Below are 20,731 nucleotides of genomic sequence, written 5' to 3'. Positions count from 1 at the left end.
CTTCCTTCACGCCCTCTCAAACCAGCTATTGTCTTTTTCCAGAATGTGAACATTCTGGTCTCCAGAATAAAGTCCTTTGTCCATAAGGTGTAGATCAGGGGTCACCAACCTTATTAAGGCTGAGGGCTACTTCATGGCTACCGAGTCATAGGAAGGGCTACCAATACTAACCTATGAACAAAAGGGGTCAAAGTTCACCTAAACTTTATCCATATTAAGCACATTTTTATTGTTAACTTTCTTTTCATTATTGAAAATTTTCTATTCATTATTGTCATTTTGAAATCTCTCTAAATGCTCTATATGGTTAATATGATGAAATTATCTATAAATTATTCAAAAGAAGAGCAACAGAATAAAAGAAATTTTCAAACTTAGTTCACTGGTGAGTTGTTCTATTTTCAGAAGACTTTGAGGGCCCCCGCTGTGGTCCTTGAGGGCCTCCTGGTGCCCGCGGGCACCATATTGGTGACCCCTGGTGTAGATGTTCCGCAGAGTCTTGTCCAGAGGAGTTTGATCTTCTGTGTTGGGCCATGCGTCTGTGGAGAGGTTGTTTGGTTTCTCCAATATAAAGATCAGAGCATTCCTTACTGCACTAAACTGCATACACTACTCTGCTCATCTTAGGTTTGGGGTTTTTGTCCTTACGGTGCACTAGCCTTTGTCTAAGGGTCTTGTTAGGTTTGAAGTGTTCTTGGATTTTGTGTTTGGAGAAAATCCTCTTGAGTTTTTCAGAGACTCCAGCAACATATGGGATGGGGATGTTTTTCCTTCCAATCTTCTCACCGTTCTGTTCTGCTGCGTGTCTTTTTGATTTCCTTGCTGATTTGACAAACACCCAGTTTGGGTATTCGCTGGATTAAAGGGCATCTTTGATGTGTTTCTGTTCTTTGTGCTTCCCTTCTGTTTTTGTAGGGATATGCTCAGCGTGATGTTGTAAGGTTCTGATGACTGACAGTGTGAGTTCCAGCGGTTGTTGTGACTCAAAAAGAAGATATTAGTCTGTGTGAGTGGATTTCCTATACACTTCAATATAGAAACCTTGACAGCTTCTTTTTCCAAAATGTCGTCCAGTTCAATTTGCTTTTTTTTTTAAGCCAAAACAAAGCCTCAAACTAAATGCTATTCCTGACATTTTTAGTTGAAAAATGTGTATTGTTTTTAATTTTCATTTTTTGGCTTTACTTTAGTAATTTTATTGGGGGGTGGGGGGGTACTTATACCCTTCACTTCACTACATTTTAAAGTCAAATATTGTACTTTCTACTCCACTACATTTCTAGGAAGCTTCTAGTTATTTGTTCCTTGTTTCTCAGCTTAGCCTTTTTAATTTGGTTGTTGCTGTTTTTTTTTCTTGAAATACTTTTCAACATACAAGATACCAGCCCTTAGGACACCACGGTTTTAGTGATTTGCATGACATTCCACATATGGGGAAAAACTCAGGACAGATATATCAACGGTAAACGGTATCATTAAAGTGTTAGTTTTTGCCATTTGGCAAAGTTGTTCAGTAGGATGCATTCTCAAATCAGAGTTGTAGTTTCTTTGTGGGAATAGATTAAACCTTGAACCTCTATTCTATAGTGAAAGTGTAAGGAGAATCAAGACTCTACTATTTTCTGTTTGGTGTGTTTTTAATAAGTAAAAATAAAAATGTCTGTCCTTATATTTGATTTGGCAATTTTATGCTAAAGTTCTTTACTGGTGGTGTACAATCTGTAGTATGTGGTTCTATGCATCAAGTGGTAAAGTCCTTTAAAATGCATGTACTTTTGAATACCAAAGGGTTTCCAAGAGTAAATACTTCAATACTTCTTACTACTACTATCTTGAGTAGATTATTGACTAATTACCTTTACTTGTAGTTAAGAGGGACTTGACTATGAGTATCAATACTTTCACGAAAGTACTCCTGTTAAGTATTTTGACACTGAGAATTAGTACAAGCAAATACAAGAAGTGTAGCTAAACCAAAAAAAGGAAAAGTGGACCAACAAAACAGATTGAAGGAAAAAAGGGAAGATGTTATTTAAAAACAGGACAAATAGGTACATAAGGGCGAAACGGGAGAGAAGATAAAATTAGGTTTGGCCACAAAGGACCTAATGACAGAATATTTGCAATAAATAAACATTATACAGGAAGATTTGGATATTATAATTAGAAAACATTGTAATATGAAAATGAAAATGAAACTTGACATTGTTGATTTACTGTAAAAGGAATCAGAGGATATCAGGTTGTATTTGAGTTTTTGAAACATTCATTTGTATAACAGGATATAGTTTATTTATTTATTTATTTATTTTGCCATGTAGTCCACACTCCTTAACAATAAGTGGCGGTATTGCACACCCAACTTTTTTGCCAACCGCCAAAAAAAAATTCTAAAGAAGAAGAAGAATTTGTTTTAACAAACTATTCCACTAGGTGGCAGTAACGCGTGTTTAGCTAAACTGAAGAGTTCGTCTCTGATTGGCTGTTTCCGCTGCTGTGGCGTCCTAGTAAACAAAGCCGTGCAGCTAAATTCTGCTCAGTCTCTAAATATTTCTATGTAAAAGTCACAGCTTGTTTGCGATCCGAGTGGGTCTTTGCGGAACTGCTTTGATTCTGCTTACGTCAGCTGATGACATCCTCGGAGAGGCAGCTGCTGCCAGGGTTGGTCAACGAGAGGCTAATGTGGCTAATGCTAGTTTAAAGCTAAAGTCCGGTGGGTTTTCCTTATTTTCTTATGGAGCCCGGTTCTGTTTGGTTGTGAAGTTTCTCGCAGTGTAAGCAAGGGTTCAGTTCGGTCCCCGGAGCTGCCATGAGCTGTTCTCCGGTGTGACTGAAGGAGGATGGCTGCAGAGTTGTTCCCCACCCAGAAGCTGGTGTCTTCGGCCTCAAGCAGCAGCAGCAGCAGTAGCAGCTCCTCCGCCTCCATCCTGCAGCAGAACCTGAGCAACAACAACAACCTGGCACCGGGCTGCTGCAGCTGGCAGGGCCTGTACCCCACCATCCGGGAGAGGTGAGAGCACGACACTCTTTTATTCTTCTTCTTTTTTTTTTTTTTCCTTACAGAAAATCACCCCCTCCTTCTGCTGTGTAGCTTATGTTACAAAGAGAAAAAAATGCATAACAGAGTTAGAAGTTTCTACAATGATTTTAGTGTTAATCTGAGGTTTATACTCAATATGCATAAAACCCGTGGCCAGTTTTCTGCATGTTTAGACATTTCTCTGCTGCAGCTCATTGGTGGCTGATAAATGTGCTTTTACTGGAATCTTATCAAACCTGCAAGGACACTGGCCCTCAAGGACAACCCTGATCTAAACCTTAATTTTTCACTAACTCAAGTTTAACGCAGTTTCTATTTTGGTATGAAGAGGTTGGTCATGCTGTTCAGATTTTGCATTGATTTTCTATCTTTTAACCAAATTTTAGCCTAATTTTCCATTTCCTGCCTTTGTAGTTTGGAGCTGCTGATACAACTTTAGCTAAATCACATTGCTTTTTTTTTTAGAAGCAATGAGAATATACCAGAACTGTAGTGAATATATATAAATGTTTAATTTTGTTTTTGTCCCTTCCATGAGGCTACACAGCCTCTTTGAGAAATCATCTGCAGTTAAATAAATTAATTTTTTTTCTTATTATTTTGCTTTTATGATGATAATCTATTCCAAAACATATTAATGTACACATACACACAGTATACAACACACCCAACATCCTTTAAGGATTGATACCAACACTGTAATCAACATACACCCATGCTTGGCTAGCTTTACTCGGCTCCTTCTGCACCCTTGAAATCATGACTTCAAAAGCTGCTGTCCCTCACATGAGTTAAAGCCATTCCTTAATTTCCTGTCTATGTGGGCTCTTCCATTTACGAAGAATGATTCTAGCTGCTATCAGAAAACCTGTCATCATTAGTCTACCTTCAGCTTTTAAAATACCCCATAAAAGGCAGAATTGTGCAGACTCTGGTAAAGGTTGACTGAGCCAGTCCCCAATTCTTTCTAAACTGCCTTTAAAAGGGCATTATCAAGGGGCAGTCCCATAGTAAAAGGGTGCCCACCTCTTTATTACACTTTAGACATTTGTTATCTTTTATTAGACCCATTCGGCATATCTTACTTGGTGTAAAAATAATACCTATGTACAATTTTGTGGAGAATAAGTTTATTTCTTGCATCCCTTGTAGCCCCTCCCACATTTGAAATATTTTCCTGCACAGCCTCGTCAATTTCTGTATCAAGATCTTCCTGCCAGATAATTTTTTTAAATTAATAAACAGCATTTTTCATGGTCACACTACACAACAAATTGAACTTTATTGATTTCACAATGGAGACATGAACTCTCTGTATTTTAACCCATCCCCTTGGGGAGCAGTGGGCTGCTACTTTGCTGCGCCCGGGAGCAATCAGCTCAGAGAGAAAGAGGGGCAGTCTGTGGGAGTGGGTTTCAAATTCACAACCTCAGGATTCCAAGCCCTATGCCCTAACCACTTGGCTGCCATTTCCCGCAACATAGATCCTTACCTTTAATCTGAGATGTTATTGATGATTAAACCCATTCATTTTGAACTACAAAGCAAATCTGCAGCTGAATTAAGCTGAGATGAGATGTTTGACAATATTGTACAAAACTATGTGCGGAGAAAATCCAAAAAAGGAAAAGCATCACATACTCGTCATTATCAGCTTATATGCACGGCGGTGGAGGGTTGGTGAGTTAGGGTTGTTCTCTGGCCACCGGACTGAGGACATTTAGGACAACTTTTCTGCTTCATCTCCGCCTAATACATGAGAAGAAAGATGTTGTATGCTGCTTTTTTTAAGCTTATCTATAAATTATTGAAAAGTTTTTAAAGCTTAGGTCTTTTTTTGTTATGGTATAATACCTATTAGGATCTACTATCTCGTTTTCTTTCACAGTAACTCCTTAAATTATGAAAGTTATCCTTTCAAATTGAAATGATTTTTTTTTTGTATCCAGACTTGTAACCAGAGGCTAATGAGTGATAGATTCTAGAGATCCACTCCTCTAAACTGTAAAGAAAACAGGAAAGATAGATTTGGTTGAAGTGAAAAACCTGAGTCTGAGTTTATTTAAGTTCCCTGTTTGAAAGGATGTTTCCTCATTTTTTATTCTTTAATTTTTCTTTATTAGATATAATGTGATTTCGACCTTTGAGTCTCATCTTTGCTGCTCTCTAATGAAGCTGATAAAGTAACCCGTTTCTTCTGATTAATTTATCAGAACAGGACACTGTTGGCATAATCTGACATTAACGTTTCCTGTCTGTTTCTCTCTGTAGGAATTCAGTCATGTTCAACAATGAAATGATGGCAGATGTTCACTTTGTGGTTGGACCACCTGGTGGGACACAGAGAGTCCCCGGACACAAGGTAGAATCCCCCCACAGATCCTCTCTGAGTCAACCAGATTTAGAAGCCGGCTCTTGCAGCCTGAAAAAAGTGCTAGAATGTCTTAAATTAAAGGATCTTTGTTACAGGGTTCAGAAAGATCCATCCAGATTAAATATCTAAACAATATGAAGTTGTTTTCTTTTTAACTTGCTTCTAATCAGCGCTCACTTTTTTTTTTTCACTGTGATTTGCAATTTATGCAGAGGCAAAACTACTAACCCCATGATTTTAGATTCGTGGCTTAATCAAGCTAGAGGTCAGAATAAGACTTAAAGAAAAGATTGATAAGCTCTGATCTGTGATCAGCATGCAAGTCAATCACATTATGAATAGACCAGAGGTGTCTATCCCTTAAACCCATCAGCCCATAACATGTAGTTTGATGCATATCCTGCAGGCCTTGATGCTCAATTCCAAATTTTTTGTGAAATCCATTTTTTGTTTTGTTTTGCGCTGCAGTTCACATTTCTAAATATATGCGACTTTTATACGTTCTCCTGTGGGAACTGCATTCATACAACCTAAGTATCCCGCAAGTGCAGTAGAGGATGACGTCACAGGCCAGCGCGCGCTGTGATCACGGAAGTAAACATGGATGGTAGCGAATAGCAATCTCTCCCAACTACAAAGACTCAATCTCTTCAAGATGGTTAAAATAAAGACTGCTCTCCGCATTATCTCCCGCCATGGTTGTTGTTTTTCTTCCTGCTTCTGCGTAGCAAGATGCAGAATAGTGACCTTTGTCAGGTATTAATGGCGTTCAGGTCGGATGAATCCGACCTGGCCGTTCAGAGACAAGTCGCATTTGAAAAGATCAGATTCATATCGGATTCAGGACCACATAGCCAAGTGGCCTGGGTCGCATTGGGAAAAATTTGATCTGTGTTGTTCTGACCGCCATGAAAAGATCAGATCCAGGTCGCATGTGGCACAAAAAATCCAATTTGGGTCACTTCAGGCTGCAGTGTGAACGTAGCCATAGTCAAATCAGCTAACGGTTACAGGCAATGATGCAAAAACTAGACATTTAGTCATTTCTCCTCTTGAATTCAGAAGCCGTGCAAAACGTCCTTTCTTTTGCATTTTTATTTATTTTTTTAATGAAGGAACATCTGTTCTGGTTTCTATCAGGAAAATGAAGCCAGACCTCCACAGCGTCTGCTCCCATGATGCTGTAAATCAGACTCCATTTCTAATGTCCTTCATTGACGCATATATCTGCTTTTTAGGTTGATTCAGTCTACTTTAAATCAGGGAAAGCTTTAGTCACTGTGCATGCAGAGGTTCTGTGATGAGGCTGCTGTTTGGTTCTGACTGATGTTTTCTCTCTGGCAGTATGTCCTGGCCGTGGGGAGCTCCGTCTTCCATGCCATGTTCTACGGTGAGCTGGCCGAGGACAAGGAGGAGATCCGGATCCCAGACGTTGAGCCGCCCTCCTTTCTCGCCATGTTGAAGTAGGTGGAGCTTTGGTTTCTCCATCTGGATTCTAGAGGCTTAACCTTTTTCTTTATCCCCTTTTCCACTGAAGGCCCTGCGATTTAAAGTCTCTCAGGTTATATGCATCTGGAGGAATGTATCACTAAAGGAGCTGCTCAGCTCCTCTGCAGTCTGGCGCAGATGGTGGAAGGTGTTTTCCATAATGGATGTAAACTTGGACAGCACCCTCCTCTCTTCCTCCACTGAGTCCAGAGTGCAGCCTAAGATAGAAGCAGCCTTTCTCACTAGCTTGTTCAGTCTCTCTCAGTCCTGCTCTGTGTTGCCAGGTTCCCAGCAGACAACAGCATAGAGGGGAGCTGATGCCAGCACAGAGTCATAGAAGGTTTGAAGCAGGGGCCCGCTCACTCCAAAGGATCTCAGCCTCCTCAGGAGGTGGATGCAGATCTGGCCCTTCTTATACAGGGCATCGGTGTTATGATTACGAGCTTTAGAGATATGCACTTTAGTTATTTGATATTTAACTTGACAACCTCCATCTTTGTCTTTATTACTTCATAATAGGGTTGTCACGATACTAAACTTTTCAACTCGATACCGATACTAAAGAAAATATTCAATACTCGATACCATTTTCGATACCACAAGGATAAAATTTCAACAGAAATATTTTGATTAATAATTAAAATACAATAAAGAAATACAATAAACAATAAGAACAACATTTTGAGGTTGTTTGCTGTGCACAGTATTTAGCAAGCTTGATAAAAAAAACTTACAAAATTAAAATGAAGTTTTCCTTACTTGGCTATGCTTTGCACACATAGCAATGACACTAGCCAAACCGGTTAAGAAACATAAATAATTTTCAGCAGCTGCAACTGTTACAAAAAAAGTCTGAAACTGAAAAGTGCACAGAATTATTCAATCACAGTGTTCAGAAAGTGCATTTTCCTCTATTCTGCACTTTAGATGAATGACTGTTTAGGTGCGACTGGTACTCGATACTTTTGAAAATGAGTATTGTATCCGGATACAACATTTCAGTATCGATACTTTTTTGAGTATTGATACTTTTGACAACCCTACTTCATAATACCTAATACAGAAAAAACAATATAAAATGTTCTACTTCCAACTTTAATTGAAGTCTTCCCACCTTTAAAAGGAGTTAATACTGCAACTCTATAATGATAATCAAATATCTATATCAAGTAGAAGCTGGAGACAGTCAAGTTGACAATGGTGAGACCGGAAAAATATTTTCTTATTGTTGGGAGGCTCTATTTAAACTGCAGTGAAACAGTTTATTATATATTTTTTTCTTTTATATTTAAAATTAGGATTATAATCTGTATGAATTTACCACACAGATTATTTTAAAGGTGTACCTTTTTGCATCTCCTTCAAAGCATCTTAAAGCTGCTTGTTGTGAAAATAACAGGAAATGATCAATTGACTGCTCGCTGTAAAGGTTATGATGGGAAGGGGAGTTTGATTCATCAACCGCTGTGGCCTGACAGGAAATTTAAGCAGAGATAAATCAGGTGAAGCTTTGAGGTGTTTTTTTTCTCTTTAAATCGTTTTTTTTCTCTCAGCTTCATCGGTTACTGCCACCGCTGGTTAAACAAAGCGATGCAGGCTATGTTGCCATTTGCACCCCCTTCAAAAAGCCCCAGGAAGATAAAAGGTTCTGCATCTGAAGTAGAATCTATGTCTGGAGGAAGATGAAAATGACCCATTGGAGTGTGTATAGAAACGCTGCCAGAAGCTTTTGTTAAACCTGTTTCTTCCTCTGCAGGTACATCTACTGCGATGAAATTGACCTCTGCGCCGACACGGTGCTCGCCACCCTCTATGCTGCTAAGAAGTACATCGTTCCTCACCTGGCGCGGGCCTGCGTCAACTTCCTAGAGACGAGCCTCAGCGCTAAGAACGCATGCGTGCTGCTGTCACAGAGCTGCCTGTTCGAGGAGCCCGACCTGACGCAGCGCTGCTGGGAGGTGATTGACGCGCAGGCCGAGCTGGCGCTGCGCTCTGAGGGATTCTGCGACATCGACGTCCTGACGCTGGAGAGCATCCTGAAGCGGGAGACGCTGAACGCCAAGGAGATGGTGGTGTTTGAAGCTGCGCTGAACTGGGCCGAGGCGGAGTGCCAGAGACGGGACCTGGTCCCCACTATCGAGAACAAGCGGCTGGTTCTGGGGAAGGCCATCTACCTGATCCGGGTCCCCACCATGGCGCTAGAGGACTTCGCCAATGGAGCGGCACAATCTGGAGTGTTGACACTAAATGAGACCAACGACATCTTTCTGTGGTACACGGCGTCCAAGAAACCCGATCTGCTGTTCTGCACCAAGCCCAGGAAAGGCCTGTCTCCGCAGCGCTGCCACCGCTTCCAGTCCTGTGCATACCGCAGCAACCAGTGGCGGTACCGCGGCCGCTGCGACAGCATCCAGTTCGCTGTGGACAAGCGCGTCTTCATCGCCGGGTTCGGTCTGTACGGGTCCAGCTGCGGGTCGGCAGAGTACAGCGCAAAGATCGAGCTGAAGCGGCAGGGCGTGCCCATGGCGCAGAGAATCATCAAGTACTTCTCTGACGGATCCAGCAGCACTTTCCCGGTCTGGTTCGACTACCCGGTGCAGATTGAGCCCGACACCTTCTACACAGCCAGCGTGGTGCTGGACGGAAACGAGCTCAGCTACTTCGGACAGGAGGGCATGACGGAGGTGCAGTGCGGGAAAGTGACCTTCCAGTTCCAGTGCTCCTCAGACAGCACCAACGGAACCGGGGTGCAGGGTGGTCAGATCCCAGAACTGATCTTCTACGCCTGAGACTGAAAAAAAGATTCCTGCAGTTTCTCAGAGACTCAAAGAGCAGGATCCAACCTGAGGCCTACGCTGCTCTCCAGGGTCTGATGCTTCTGCTTGTAAGTAGATGAAGAAGAGGAGAAAACCTCTAGATCTTAACTAGCAGCAGGATGTCCCGTGCGGGGGACTATTTCAGCTGGTGGATGAATACACTAACAGAAAAACTCACCAAAGTTTACGGTTTTAGCTTGAATCAGATATATTTATAGATTCCTAAACAGCCTGCAGACACTAACCTGAAGGAAAAGAATCATCTGAAGAAAAGAACCAGAACCTGGAACTTTCAGAAGAATTCACCTTGAACATTTCCCTCTGATCTTTAAGTGCCTTAATAGACACGCCCCTCCTGCTTTGTATGCCCTGTGGTTCATCAGATAAGTTCGGAGAATCCGGATCAGTCATTTTCACCTGGTTCGCTTTGAGTGAGTCAGAAATCCCAGTTAAACCAGCAGCCTGGTCAGAAAACCAGCTGGGTATATATATCTGCTGTAAAATGAAGAAGATAATCACTATAAGAACTTTTTAGGGGATCTGTTTGAGCCAAAGGAGATTAGATGGATCCTGAAACTGTTAGATCAGAACTTTGACTGTTTTCCTGACAGGAGGGAACGTCTGCAATCTCCCAGCCGATTCATTGATCGTTTTAATGGTTTAAACTCCTTAGGAAAACTGACCTGACTCCTTTCAACAGAGCAATATGCCAGCATCTTCAGATGGTATTCCAACCTTTCTCCTGGTCTATGTTAGCGTTTAGGAGGAATCCTCTCTGATCAAGACCATAGTGATCCAATCTGATCATCCAGACCCAATTTACCTGCAGAAACATCCAGAATTCTCTTGATGCTTATTGGGAACCCTGGTTATTATGGTATTCATCCCCTCAGCTATTCCCAGATCTCTGCTGTTTTATGACTCTAAGGCTAAAAAGTTAACTCTAAATAAATTCTGCTAACTTTTGCACAAACAATCTTTAAATCCAGCTAATGGAACATCTGGAAGGTTCCATAGTTCCTGTTTGACGGATTCTGTTATAATAAACCTTCCTTAACAGAAAATCACTCCACTTAGTTTACAAAAAAATAAATAAATGTTTTTTTATAACAAAAAGAGATTTCCTGCAGTATCCTGAAGTGACTCCCCTTTTCGAAGGGAAATGCAGCTGGAACAGGATGCCCCGCTGCTGATCCCTGCAGCAGGTTTCCAGCTTGTTGCCTTAAAAGAATCGCTGAGTGTGGAAACGGTTCTGCTGCAGACTGAAGGACCCAGAAGCAGCTTTGAAGGTGTCTGAGGTTTTGCCTTGTGTGTTACCTGTTCACATGTTGAAGCAGACTAATGACGTTTCTTAGGTTTGTATGAAGCTGCCGTGGTGCTCTGTGATCGTCTCAATCTTTTTCTTTCTTTAATCATCTTTGTACCTGAAGTAATCATCTGTTTGTTTGTTTGTTTGTTTGTTGGTGTTTTATGTACTGATGCTCTTGTTCTTTTAATCACTTAAAAATCCGAAGTTAAACTGTTTTATATCTGATTTACAGGAAAATATGTTAATTTAGTTTAGTTTTAACCTGAATGTGATGCAGGTCAGCGGCCTTATCAACCAGATGTTGTGATAAACAAAAAAATAAATCTTTCAACTCACTAAAAACATCGTTCTCTCTTTTTTTTTTTTTTTCTTTTTTTTTTTTAAGACAAGAAATCCTAACGAAATCAGGCTAGGTTAAAGAAACTCTGCAATAGGGGTGAACATTTATCCAATCGTTTATTGTTCTAGTAATAAAATTGTCGTGAAAAGAATTTTGATTGGTAAAGGAAGAAAACTCCCAAAAGAATGGCTGAATTAAATTTTTATTTTTTGTCCACTATTTGTTCCAGACAGATCTTTCTAAGATAGAAACAATATGATCATCTGCAGTTTAGTGCTAAAAATCACAATACTGAAGATTGTTTAAAAAGGGTTCATTCTTCTAGAGCGATATTTATGATTGAGGCTTAGATGCCTGTGCTACGCAGATAATAACAGATTGACTATCAATATAGTAAAAATGTATATGTATATATATATATATATATATATAAAACCTTAATAACAATAAAATCTAATGAGGAAAATCTTGGCTCCATATTTATACCTTTTCTCTGTTGATAAGAGCCTTGGATGTGTTCAGCTGGAGAAATAGGAATCGATAAACTTCCAAACTCTTTGCCGTTTGTAGAGGAAAACATTTGCCTCCAACGCGGATGATGCCGATTCAGGTTAATAAAATGTCAGAGTGCATTTCTTTACTGTCACGAGGCCCTTAAAAACCAGTTAAGAATTTAATTTATAAAATGTAAGGCTTCATACAATGTAAACTTTTTAATATCTATATCCTGTACTTGTTGCTTCCATTACATTAGATAATATACCTGAATATTTTAATCTATTTTGTATTTAATCAGATATAGATGCAAGACTATATGTTTCAAATATGTATTGATTTATTGACCTTTAAATCAAACTGCTTTGCTGGTTTTATTTAAATATTGCATGCATAGTTTTCCATTCAGGAGCTACAAATGTATAGAAAAATCATGATAGTTTTTACAACTTTATCAACATATTTTTATAATTTATTGTTTTGCCTTTTAAACAAAATGTGGGAAGAAAAACATTTTTGCTCCCATGGCATGCATTTTTCGACCCCACAGCTTTATAACCTCTGGAGATAATTTTACTAAGAATTGTTCTTAAGATTATAATCTGATGGACATTCATCAGGCTGAGGAACAGACCCCTACAGCAGATCCATCACAACAACAAATATTTTCCCTCCGAATCTACAAAGTGGGATTTAACTGAAGTGATTTAATGAGTAGAAGCAGATTATTGCTTTTCTTCTCCTAAACCAAGCCAAGTGGTTTGATTTTAGAGCCACAGTTGTTGGTTTAAACATTATAACCAACATGTTCCTGTATTGTTCCTGGAGGATGATTTGATGTCTCTCTTTTATCCACTTTAATCTGAGGTCCCAACCAGACATGTCAAAGTATACACCTTCTTACAGGATTTTGTTTTCCAAGTTTGAAGACTTTTTCCCTTCCCATCCAGGAAGCTTTAAGCTTTCTCAGTTCAAAATATCTGGATCACCATTGAATTCCAGGCTTTATAGAATAGCCCATTAAACACCTTGTTATGGCCTAGAAAACCCGCAAATTGAACCAAAAAAACATCTCTACCTGTTAGTAGTGGGGAGTTGAGAATCCAGACATTTCCTTAAATTAAGAAAGAACAAATCTTTGTATACAGAAAAACAAAAAAGCAGATGTTAAAGAGATATGGCAAGTTAATAATATTCCTATTATTATATATAATTATATAATAACCTAGAGCATTCATATCTGCTTGCAGTTTTTTTTGTTTGTACTGCTGGAAATGGTAGATATAGTTTATTTCTTTAATTAAAACTTTTAAAAAAGGGTGATGATGATGATGAACATTTGCATTTGTGAATATGAATTTTGCCAAATATAATAAACCTGCTTGCATTAGTATTCTTTCCATGAAACCCAACAATAATTCTCATACCTTTGGACAAATCTGGATCAACATCACAAATGATAAAGTTATTACATCATTTCCACAATGTTTTTGTTTTACACCTGTTCCAGAATAAAGGATTGTTTCTGCACTCTTTGCTAAACTAACAGTTAGGTTCTATTGTTTCAAAATATTTCCTCACGTCCATTAGTTTGTGGTCAATTACTTGAAACAATAAAGCTCTCATAAGTAATTAACCCTCCAGTCCACTAGGGGGAGCTGTTGAGCCTAATCTGTTCAACGTAGAAGAAGACAGCTGACGGTCCAAAGTCCAGACAACCTGTCTCAAAGCGGCTCTTAGGAAAACAGAAGCAGCATTATGAACAGGCTGAAGGTGATCTCCGGACACTTGTTTCCCGGCGGCTCCTCGGAGCATGTCCGGGTCTTACGGAGCACTGAGTGCGGCTCCTCGGTGCCCAGTTCCGGGGAAGAGGTGGTGGTGGTCCACGGACGGAGGACCGCGATCGGAAAGGCTAAAAGAGGAAGCTTCAAGGTATTACTTTCTGGTGGGAAAAAAACAATAGCAGAAGGAAGAAGAACGTAAAATAAAGCCTCACCCATTAAACAAGCAGTTCTGACAGTTTGACAGATAGCCCCGCCCACTGCTGCTCTAAAGCCCCGCCCACTAAGTGGATGTTTGGTCCCAGTCTGACAGATTAGAGCTCCTAATTTATTTAATTCTGACTGTAAAACAATTTTTTTATTCTAAAACAAACAAAAAACTGAAGAAATATGGATCCAGTTGATTATTTTACAGGTAAATCAGAACCTTTGCATGTAGATTTAGTCTTGATACTAACTAGGTTAAAGTTCACCCTATGGACCAAAGGTGAAGGGTTTTTAGAAACCTGCTGGGATTGAAATCCCTGTAATCGTGTGAAGCAACTAATCTTAAAACTGAATCTGAAGAATGGTTTTTGGTTTTTTTTTTCATTGTTTTCTGATGTTTTCTTCCTGCAGGACACCACCCCTGACGAGCTGCTGAGCACTGTGATGACAGCTGTGCTCACAGATGTTGGACTGTCTCCTGATCAGTTGGGCGACGTCTGTGTGGGTGAGCTGACTCTTTTTTAGGTTTTTGGCCTCATGCTGAGTAAAGAAAATCTCTCAGATTAGCATTATATTAACCAACCCATGCTGGTCTCCTGAAATTGATGATTGTGGGGCTTCTGTGTGCAGGTAACGTGCTGCAGCCTGGAGCTGGAGCTCTGATGGTCCGGGTGGCACACTTCCTCAGGTCAGGCTCCGCTCAGGATCGGGGGTCTGTTTTGTGTTGCCACAGGGGTGGCCAATGATTGGCTAAGGGTGGCCATGGCCACCCCTGGCCCCCTATCTAGCTCCACCCCTGTGCAAAGGGAATGAGATGTCTCAGATTCAGAGGTTCTAATGGCCCTCTTCTACTTTCAGCGGTTTTCCAGAGACGGTTCCTGTTTACACGGTGAACAGACAGTGCTCCTCCGGCCTACAGGCGCTCTTCAACGTCGCAGGTAACTCCTCCTCCCCCCTGCATCCTATCTGGAACTTTTCTCTGTTGTTTTTTTCATTTTCTTTAATGAACAGACGTTCGAAGTCAGAAGGACGGAGAGAAACCAGATATAGTAGGCCTAGATGTAAAGAGCAAAACACAGGTTTACAGAAGTTTCCCTGTTTCCAGCTCTATGGATGGAAAACATCCAGAACAAATGCTGCTGTTTTAATGATGCAGTCTGCAGGTGGAGCTCCTGCTTCACATGAATTTCCTGTTTTTAAGCGATTCATTCAGGAAATTTTAAGAGAAAATATTTTTTTAGACAAAAATACTACTATACGAGCAATCACTAAATTCTCAGCCAGTTCCAGTAGAACCGGTGACCCGGTTTTTAGGCTGTTTTCCTTCAAGCTGACCTGGGTGGTTCTGTTTGCTCAGGAGCCATCAGGAGTGGATCCATCGATCTGGGCCTCGCCTGCGGGTGAGATTCTACAGTAATTCAGATTTTTAACAAGAACCTGATTTTAAATAGGATATTTTGGCTCTTTGAGTACGGAAGAGTTTTATAATTTACGGATACCCAAAGATCTAAGCTCCTCCCTTTTCTTTTAGAGTGGAGAGCATGTCGCTTCGGTCCATCGGGAATCCAGGAGATCTGAGCTCCAGACTGGCGGATAACGACAAGGCCCGGGACTGCCTTATCCCAATGGGGTGAGACACTGCAGGTTTACAGTACAACTAGCTCATACAGAAAAATGAAGATTAGAACACTGGGGAAAACTGAAAACAACCAGAACCCACAGATGTAGAGTTGCTGAACTGTGGAGAAAAAAAAGACTCTATCTGGTCCTGGTTCAGCCTCCTGTTTGAGGTTCTAACTGGAACGTCTGTCTTCTGTGCAGCATCACGTCGGAGAACGTCGCTGAGAGGTTCGGAGTGTCCAGGGAGAAGCAGGACAAATTCGCTCTAAATTCACAGCTCAAGTATTGTCTTTTTCTTTTTTCTGAGAAACTTTAAGAAAGTTAATTTGTAAAGTGTGTCAGAATAATTAAATAATTAAAATAAGTTTTTTTGTTTATTCGGCTCTAAATCAGTTTCATGAACCCTTCCTTTCTCTGGGTATTCCTTGTATACCTGTGTTTATCAGTTCTTAAATGCTGCTCAGACCTTCATCCCTGCGTCTGCTTTGACCTTTGGTGTCCCTGCAGAGCAGCCAAGGCTCAGAACTCGGGTCGGTTCGACCAGGAGATCGTTCCCATCTCCGTCACAGTCACTGACGATTCAGGAAACGAACGTCGGATGGTGGTGAGGAAAGATGAAGGCATCAGAGCGGGAACAACCCTAGAGGGACTCTCCAGACTCAGACCCGCCTTCAAACCCGATGGCAGCACCACAGCAGGTCGGAACCGGGGCTGATCCTCAGTACCGCCTCCACTTCAGCTGCTGCTGACTCTCGACTGTGTTCCAGGTAACTCCAGCCAGGTGAGCGACGGGGCGGCGGCTGTACTGCTGGGCCGCAGGTCCGCTGTGGAGGCTTTGGGTCTTCCAGTTCTGGGAATCCTGAGGGGCAGCGCCGTGGTGGGGGTTCCTCCAGACGTTATGGGGATCGGACCGGCGCTAGCCATCCCTGCGGCTCTACGGCAGGCAGGTGAGCCCCAGTCAGAGTGAGACTGCTGCAGTTATTCTGGGTGAATTCCTGAGCCATCAGAAATGAACAGCTGGTTTTCCACACCTCAGAAACTTTTCTACATGGTTGTCCTGACATTTATCAGGCTGTGGGGCCACCATCTTGGGTAGTGCCAACCCCCTCACTCAGCATATTACTTTGACAGTATCAGTGCATTATACCAATCATAATTACCAGCTGTTCTCTGGTTACTGGTAACAGCTGCACTCTGGTTACTGGTAACAGCTGGACTCCTGTTACCGGTAACAGCTGCACTCTGGTTACTGGTAATAGCTGGCTCCAGATCTTTAAATGTTTTCTGGATCAGGATCTCTTTTCCTTCCACGATCTTCTAAATTATGCCGTTTCAAACTTCTGGAAATAAACCAGGCTCGTTGACGTCTCTCCTTTAGGTCTGACTGTGGACGACATTGATGTGTTTGAAATCAACGAAGCCTTCGCAAGCCAGGTTTGGTCTGAACACCTGAGTGTGTGTGTTTGTGTCTGCGTGTGTGTTGATCCAGTAACTGCAGGACGTCCTTCTCCCTCAGGCTGTGTACTGTGTGGAGAAGCTGGGCATCCCGCTGGAGAAGGTGAATCCTAACGGGGGCGCCATCGCCCTTGGTCACCCTCTGGGCTGCACTGGAGCGCGGCAGGTGGTGACGCTGCTAAACGAGCTCCGACGCAGAGGCAGGAGGTTTGTTTGATCCGCTGCAGCTCAGGTCCTTACATTAACTTGTCTGGGTTTTATTGTCCCTCATGGTACTTTGCCCTGATTCTGCCTGCAGGGCGTATGGAGTCGTGTCCATGTGCATCGGCACAGGCATGGGAGCTGCAGCCGTCTTTGAGTTCCCCGGACTGTAGTAGGATAGTAGCTGCTGAAAGGTTCTGGGAAGCACCGCGATGGAGGCAGTTCAGGGAAAGGGTTTAACAGATAATTCTAGATTTATTTGCTAGTCAATTCTGAAAGCTTCCTGATTTAAATCTTGATAATCTACTGCCCTCTTTGTGCCTTTCTACTGTGTATAAACCATGTGGAAAGTTTTTAACGTTATTGTATTTGGATTGAATAAGGAATCAACTGGTGAAACCAGAACATTTCTTTAATGCTCCGGCTGCTACAATGATCCAAACTGTCCTGTTTCAGCTTAGAACCCGAAGCTTTTTGATCAGGATAGAAAAATGTTTAGAATGGATGCAGATTAGATTGTTGCAGGGGGAAAACTGGACCTGATCTCCAGATTCTGATCAGTTTATAGCTGAAGAATGACAACAGAACCAACAGGAAGACCTTGTGTATTAAGTGTCAGATCCGTTCAGTGATCAAACTGGGTTTCCATTCAATGGGATATTCTTTATACAATACATTTCTGTCCCATATTTAAAGACCTATTCTATTAAGTTACTCAATCATCCAATCGCCTGTTTCTCATTTGGAGATTTTCTTTTGATAAAACCTGAGAAAAGAAACACTAGAACTTTGCAGAATCCTGTTGGGCTCAACTTTATACGATGCTGTGGGTTTAAAGTTTTTAACCTGCCTAATGGATGCAGTAAACTAAGACCTAAACATGCCTTAATGGTGACTGGACCTCAGAGTGATCATGCATCAGAACATGTTTCTGGTACCTTCTCTGGAGATCGAAAGGAGGAGCTAATTTTTCCCAAGATAGTAAGTAAATTATTCTAGATTAGAAATTATTCAAGCTGTAGATTATCTATCATTGGTTCTTCACTGATGACGAGAAGCTCACGAGATCCGTCCTGATGAATAAAACCAATCTTTCTTCCATGAACACCTTCTCTCCTCTCAAAGATCTCACTGAGTGACTTTGGGTTAAACAGAGTATTTCCCAGAAATGACTGGAGTCAATCACACTTTATGTTTAATAAGGCGGGTTTTTATCTGCAGATATTTGAGATGAATGTTCAGGTTTAGATTAAGTAATTATTATGAGAAGGCTGAATGTTCCTTTTCTTTCTTATTCCTTTTTTCTTATTTTGCACAAACTTTTTATCTTTTTGAAAATGAGCCACAGAGAAAATTCTGTAAACAGACTTGTCTTTACAGAAAGTGCTATAACATGCAAAGTTTCTGAGACTTCTTGACTCCTGTAGGAGTGCCTTTAGCAGAACAGGATGGTTTTTGATTTACAATAATAATAATAATTTATATAATAAAAACTCACAATTAAAGAAATAAAAAACATTTCACAAACAAAGGGCATCAAGTCCGAAAATGTTTTTGTTTTTTTTAAAGAAAAACCTCCAGTTCTTCAGTTTTAACACTTTTTAATGTCTGACTCGTTTCTTTCTGTAAATAAATTAAATCTGTAACTGATGACCTCAAACTGTGAAATCTTTAAGTAGATTTTGTGATAATAAAGCCTGAAAACTTGCTCTGAATTCTGTTTTTCTCACATTTTTCTGAACAATAAAGCTAAACTGTCCATCTGTAGGAAGTTAATCCAGGTCCTAATCTGTGTTTTTTTTTTTTTTTTGCAAATAAACTGTTCTATTCAGGCTTTTTTAGAAATTGACATTTCTAAATAAAATTGTTTGCAATATTTGGCCTGAAACTATTATAGTGCTGCCCTCTATTGGTTGAAATAGTTTTTTTCCTTTTGATTACAAATGGTAAAGCTGGGTAGATGAATTACTTAATGTTATTTTCATTATCACTTATAATATTCAAGATGTCAGGGTTTCTGTCAAGTCTTTTATAAAGTAGCAGTAATCATGTGAACAAGAATAAGAATCAGGGTGCTCCAGTGGAGAAGCTGGACATCAAAATATGTAAGAAATATCTTACATGTAAGTTGGAATAAAGAAAAAAAAAATCAAAGATAGTTGTTTTTATTTTCTCTTCTAAGAAACAAAGACAAATTTTAGGTAAAGGTTCGATTTTTTTTTCCATAAAAAAAAATCAGAAAGGAACAAGAATGACCAGCAGGACTGATTTCATTCATAATTTATGTGTTGCTGTGTAATAAAATGTTTCACAAAGTGAACTAAATCTCTTTGCTAGAATTTATATTGAGAATAAATACATTTCATGGTATCCAGTTGACTCTGTGGCTTTTTTTTTTTTTTTGCTCCACCAATTTACTCTGAAATCTTACCTTCTCAATTATTCAAACATCATGCTCCTTCCTCATATCTTCAGATGTTGCACATTTAGTCGCTCCACTTCACCACTGACCCTCCTGGTTTCTCTACCATCTTCCTTTTTAAAATCTGTCTATTGTTACTTTTCATCCCTTAACTTTTGGCCAATTTTTTTTATTTCTTTTTTGTTATCTTTAAAGTGTCACAGATAGCAACATACGGATAATCACATCAAGATATCCCCACTTATCACAAGAGTCTATGACAATATGAAGTAGAAATTATCCTTTTCACACAGGCCACAAGGGTGGCCGCCAATTTATTATTTTAGTATTAAATATAACACACACACACATATATATATATATATATATATATACATATATATATATATATATATATATATATATATATATATATATATATATATATATATATATATATAGGACTGCGCTCTTCTGGACAGAGACCTCTGATGTTTTACCTGGAATCTGCTCGGTCATTCTCAACTACCTCAACTATATATATATATATATATATATATATATATATATATATATATATATATATATATATATATATATATATATATATATATATATATATATATATATATATATATATATATATATATATATATATATATATATATATATATATATATATATATATATATATATCTATATTATATTGCCCAAACTTTTTTTTTTTTTCAAAAACTACTTAAAGTGTAAAAGTAATTCAGGAAAAAATATAAAGGACAGAAGCTTTACTGCTCTACCCTATTAAAATATGATGATTTCCATAAACTTCATTTTCTTATTTTTATAACTAATGGTAACAATGATAAATTGAACTTGGCATCATCTTGAAAAACTATTCATTTTGTTAGGTGAGGAACAACAAGTTGGTGCAGCACCAAGTCCACAAAGACATTAATTGTCTTGACAAAACAAATTATTTTGATGGTTTTATTTATTATTATAATTTTTTTTAAATACCAACAAGCCATATCGAAAATGAGCTCAAAATGGAACAAAACTAATGCGTCTAATTCTAAAACGTAAGGAATAGAAAGTAGAGATAATTGCAAAAAATGTTAGAATTAAAAAGTTGTCTTAAAAAAAATTACCCCAGTAAAGTATAGATAACCAAAATTAACAAAGTATACCTTGTTACTTGACACCT

General features: G+C 39.7%; 2 protein-coding genes across 2 annotated transcripts; both read left to right on the top strand.

The window, feature by feature from the left end:
* Positions 1-2,840: 2,840 nt before the first annotated feature.
* Positions 2,841-11,369, top strand: btbd3a (BTB (POZ) domain containing 3a). The gene is made up of 4 exons (XM_038290619.1): positions 2,841-3,010; positions 5,312-5,402; positions 6,759-6,877; positions 8,659-11,369. The coding sequence occupies exons 1-4, from the start codon at positions 2,841-2,843 to the stop codon at positions 9,689-9,691; spliced, it is 1,413 nt and encodes a 470-aa protein (XP_038146547.1). The 3' UTR covers positions 9,692-11,369.
* Positions 11,370-13,520: 2,151 nt separating this feature from the next.
* Positions 13,521-18,906, top strand: acaa1 (acetyl-CoA acyltransferase 1). The gene is made up of 12 exons (XM_038290628.1): positions 13,521-13,794; positions 14,262-14,355; positions 14,481-14,538; positions 14,709-14,788; positions 15,208-15,250; positions 15,382-15,480; positions 15,672-15,752; positions 15,978-16,168; positions 16,238-16,417; positions 16,849-16,904; positions 16,987-17,132; positions 17,224-18,906. The coding sequence occupies exons 1-12, from the start codon at positions 13,621-13,623 to the stop codon at positions 17,297-17,299; spliced, it is 1,278 nt and encodes a 425-aa protein (XP_038146556.1). The 5' UTR covers positions 13,521-13,620; the 3' UTR covers positions 17,300-18,906.
* Positions 18,907-20,731: the final 1,825 nt, after the last annotated feature.

Source organism: Cyprinodon tularosa, unplaced genomic scaffold (genome assembly GCF_016077235.1).
Source record: "Cyprinodon tularosa strain WSP-4 unplaced genomic scaffold, ASM1607723v1 ctg285, whole genome shotgun sequence".
In the NCBI taxonomy this organism is placed as follows: domain Eukaryota; kingdom Metazoa; phylum Chordata; class Actinopteri; order Cyprinodontiformes; family Cyprinodontidae; genus Cyprinodon; species Cyprinodon tularosa.
This window is presented reverse-complemented; position numbering and strand designations above follow the sequence as displayed.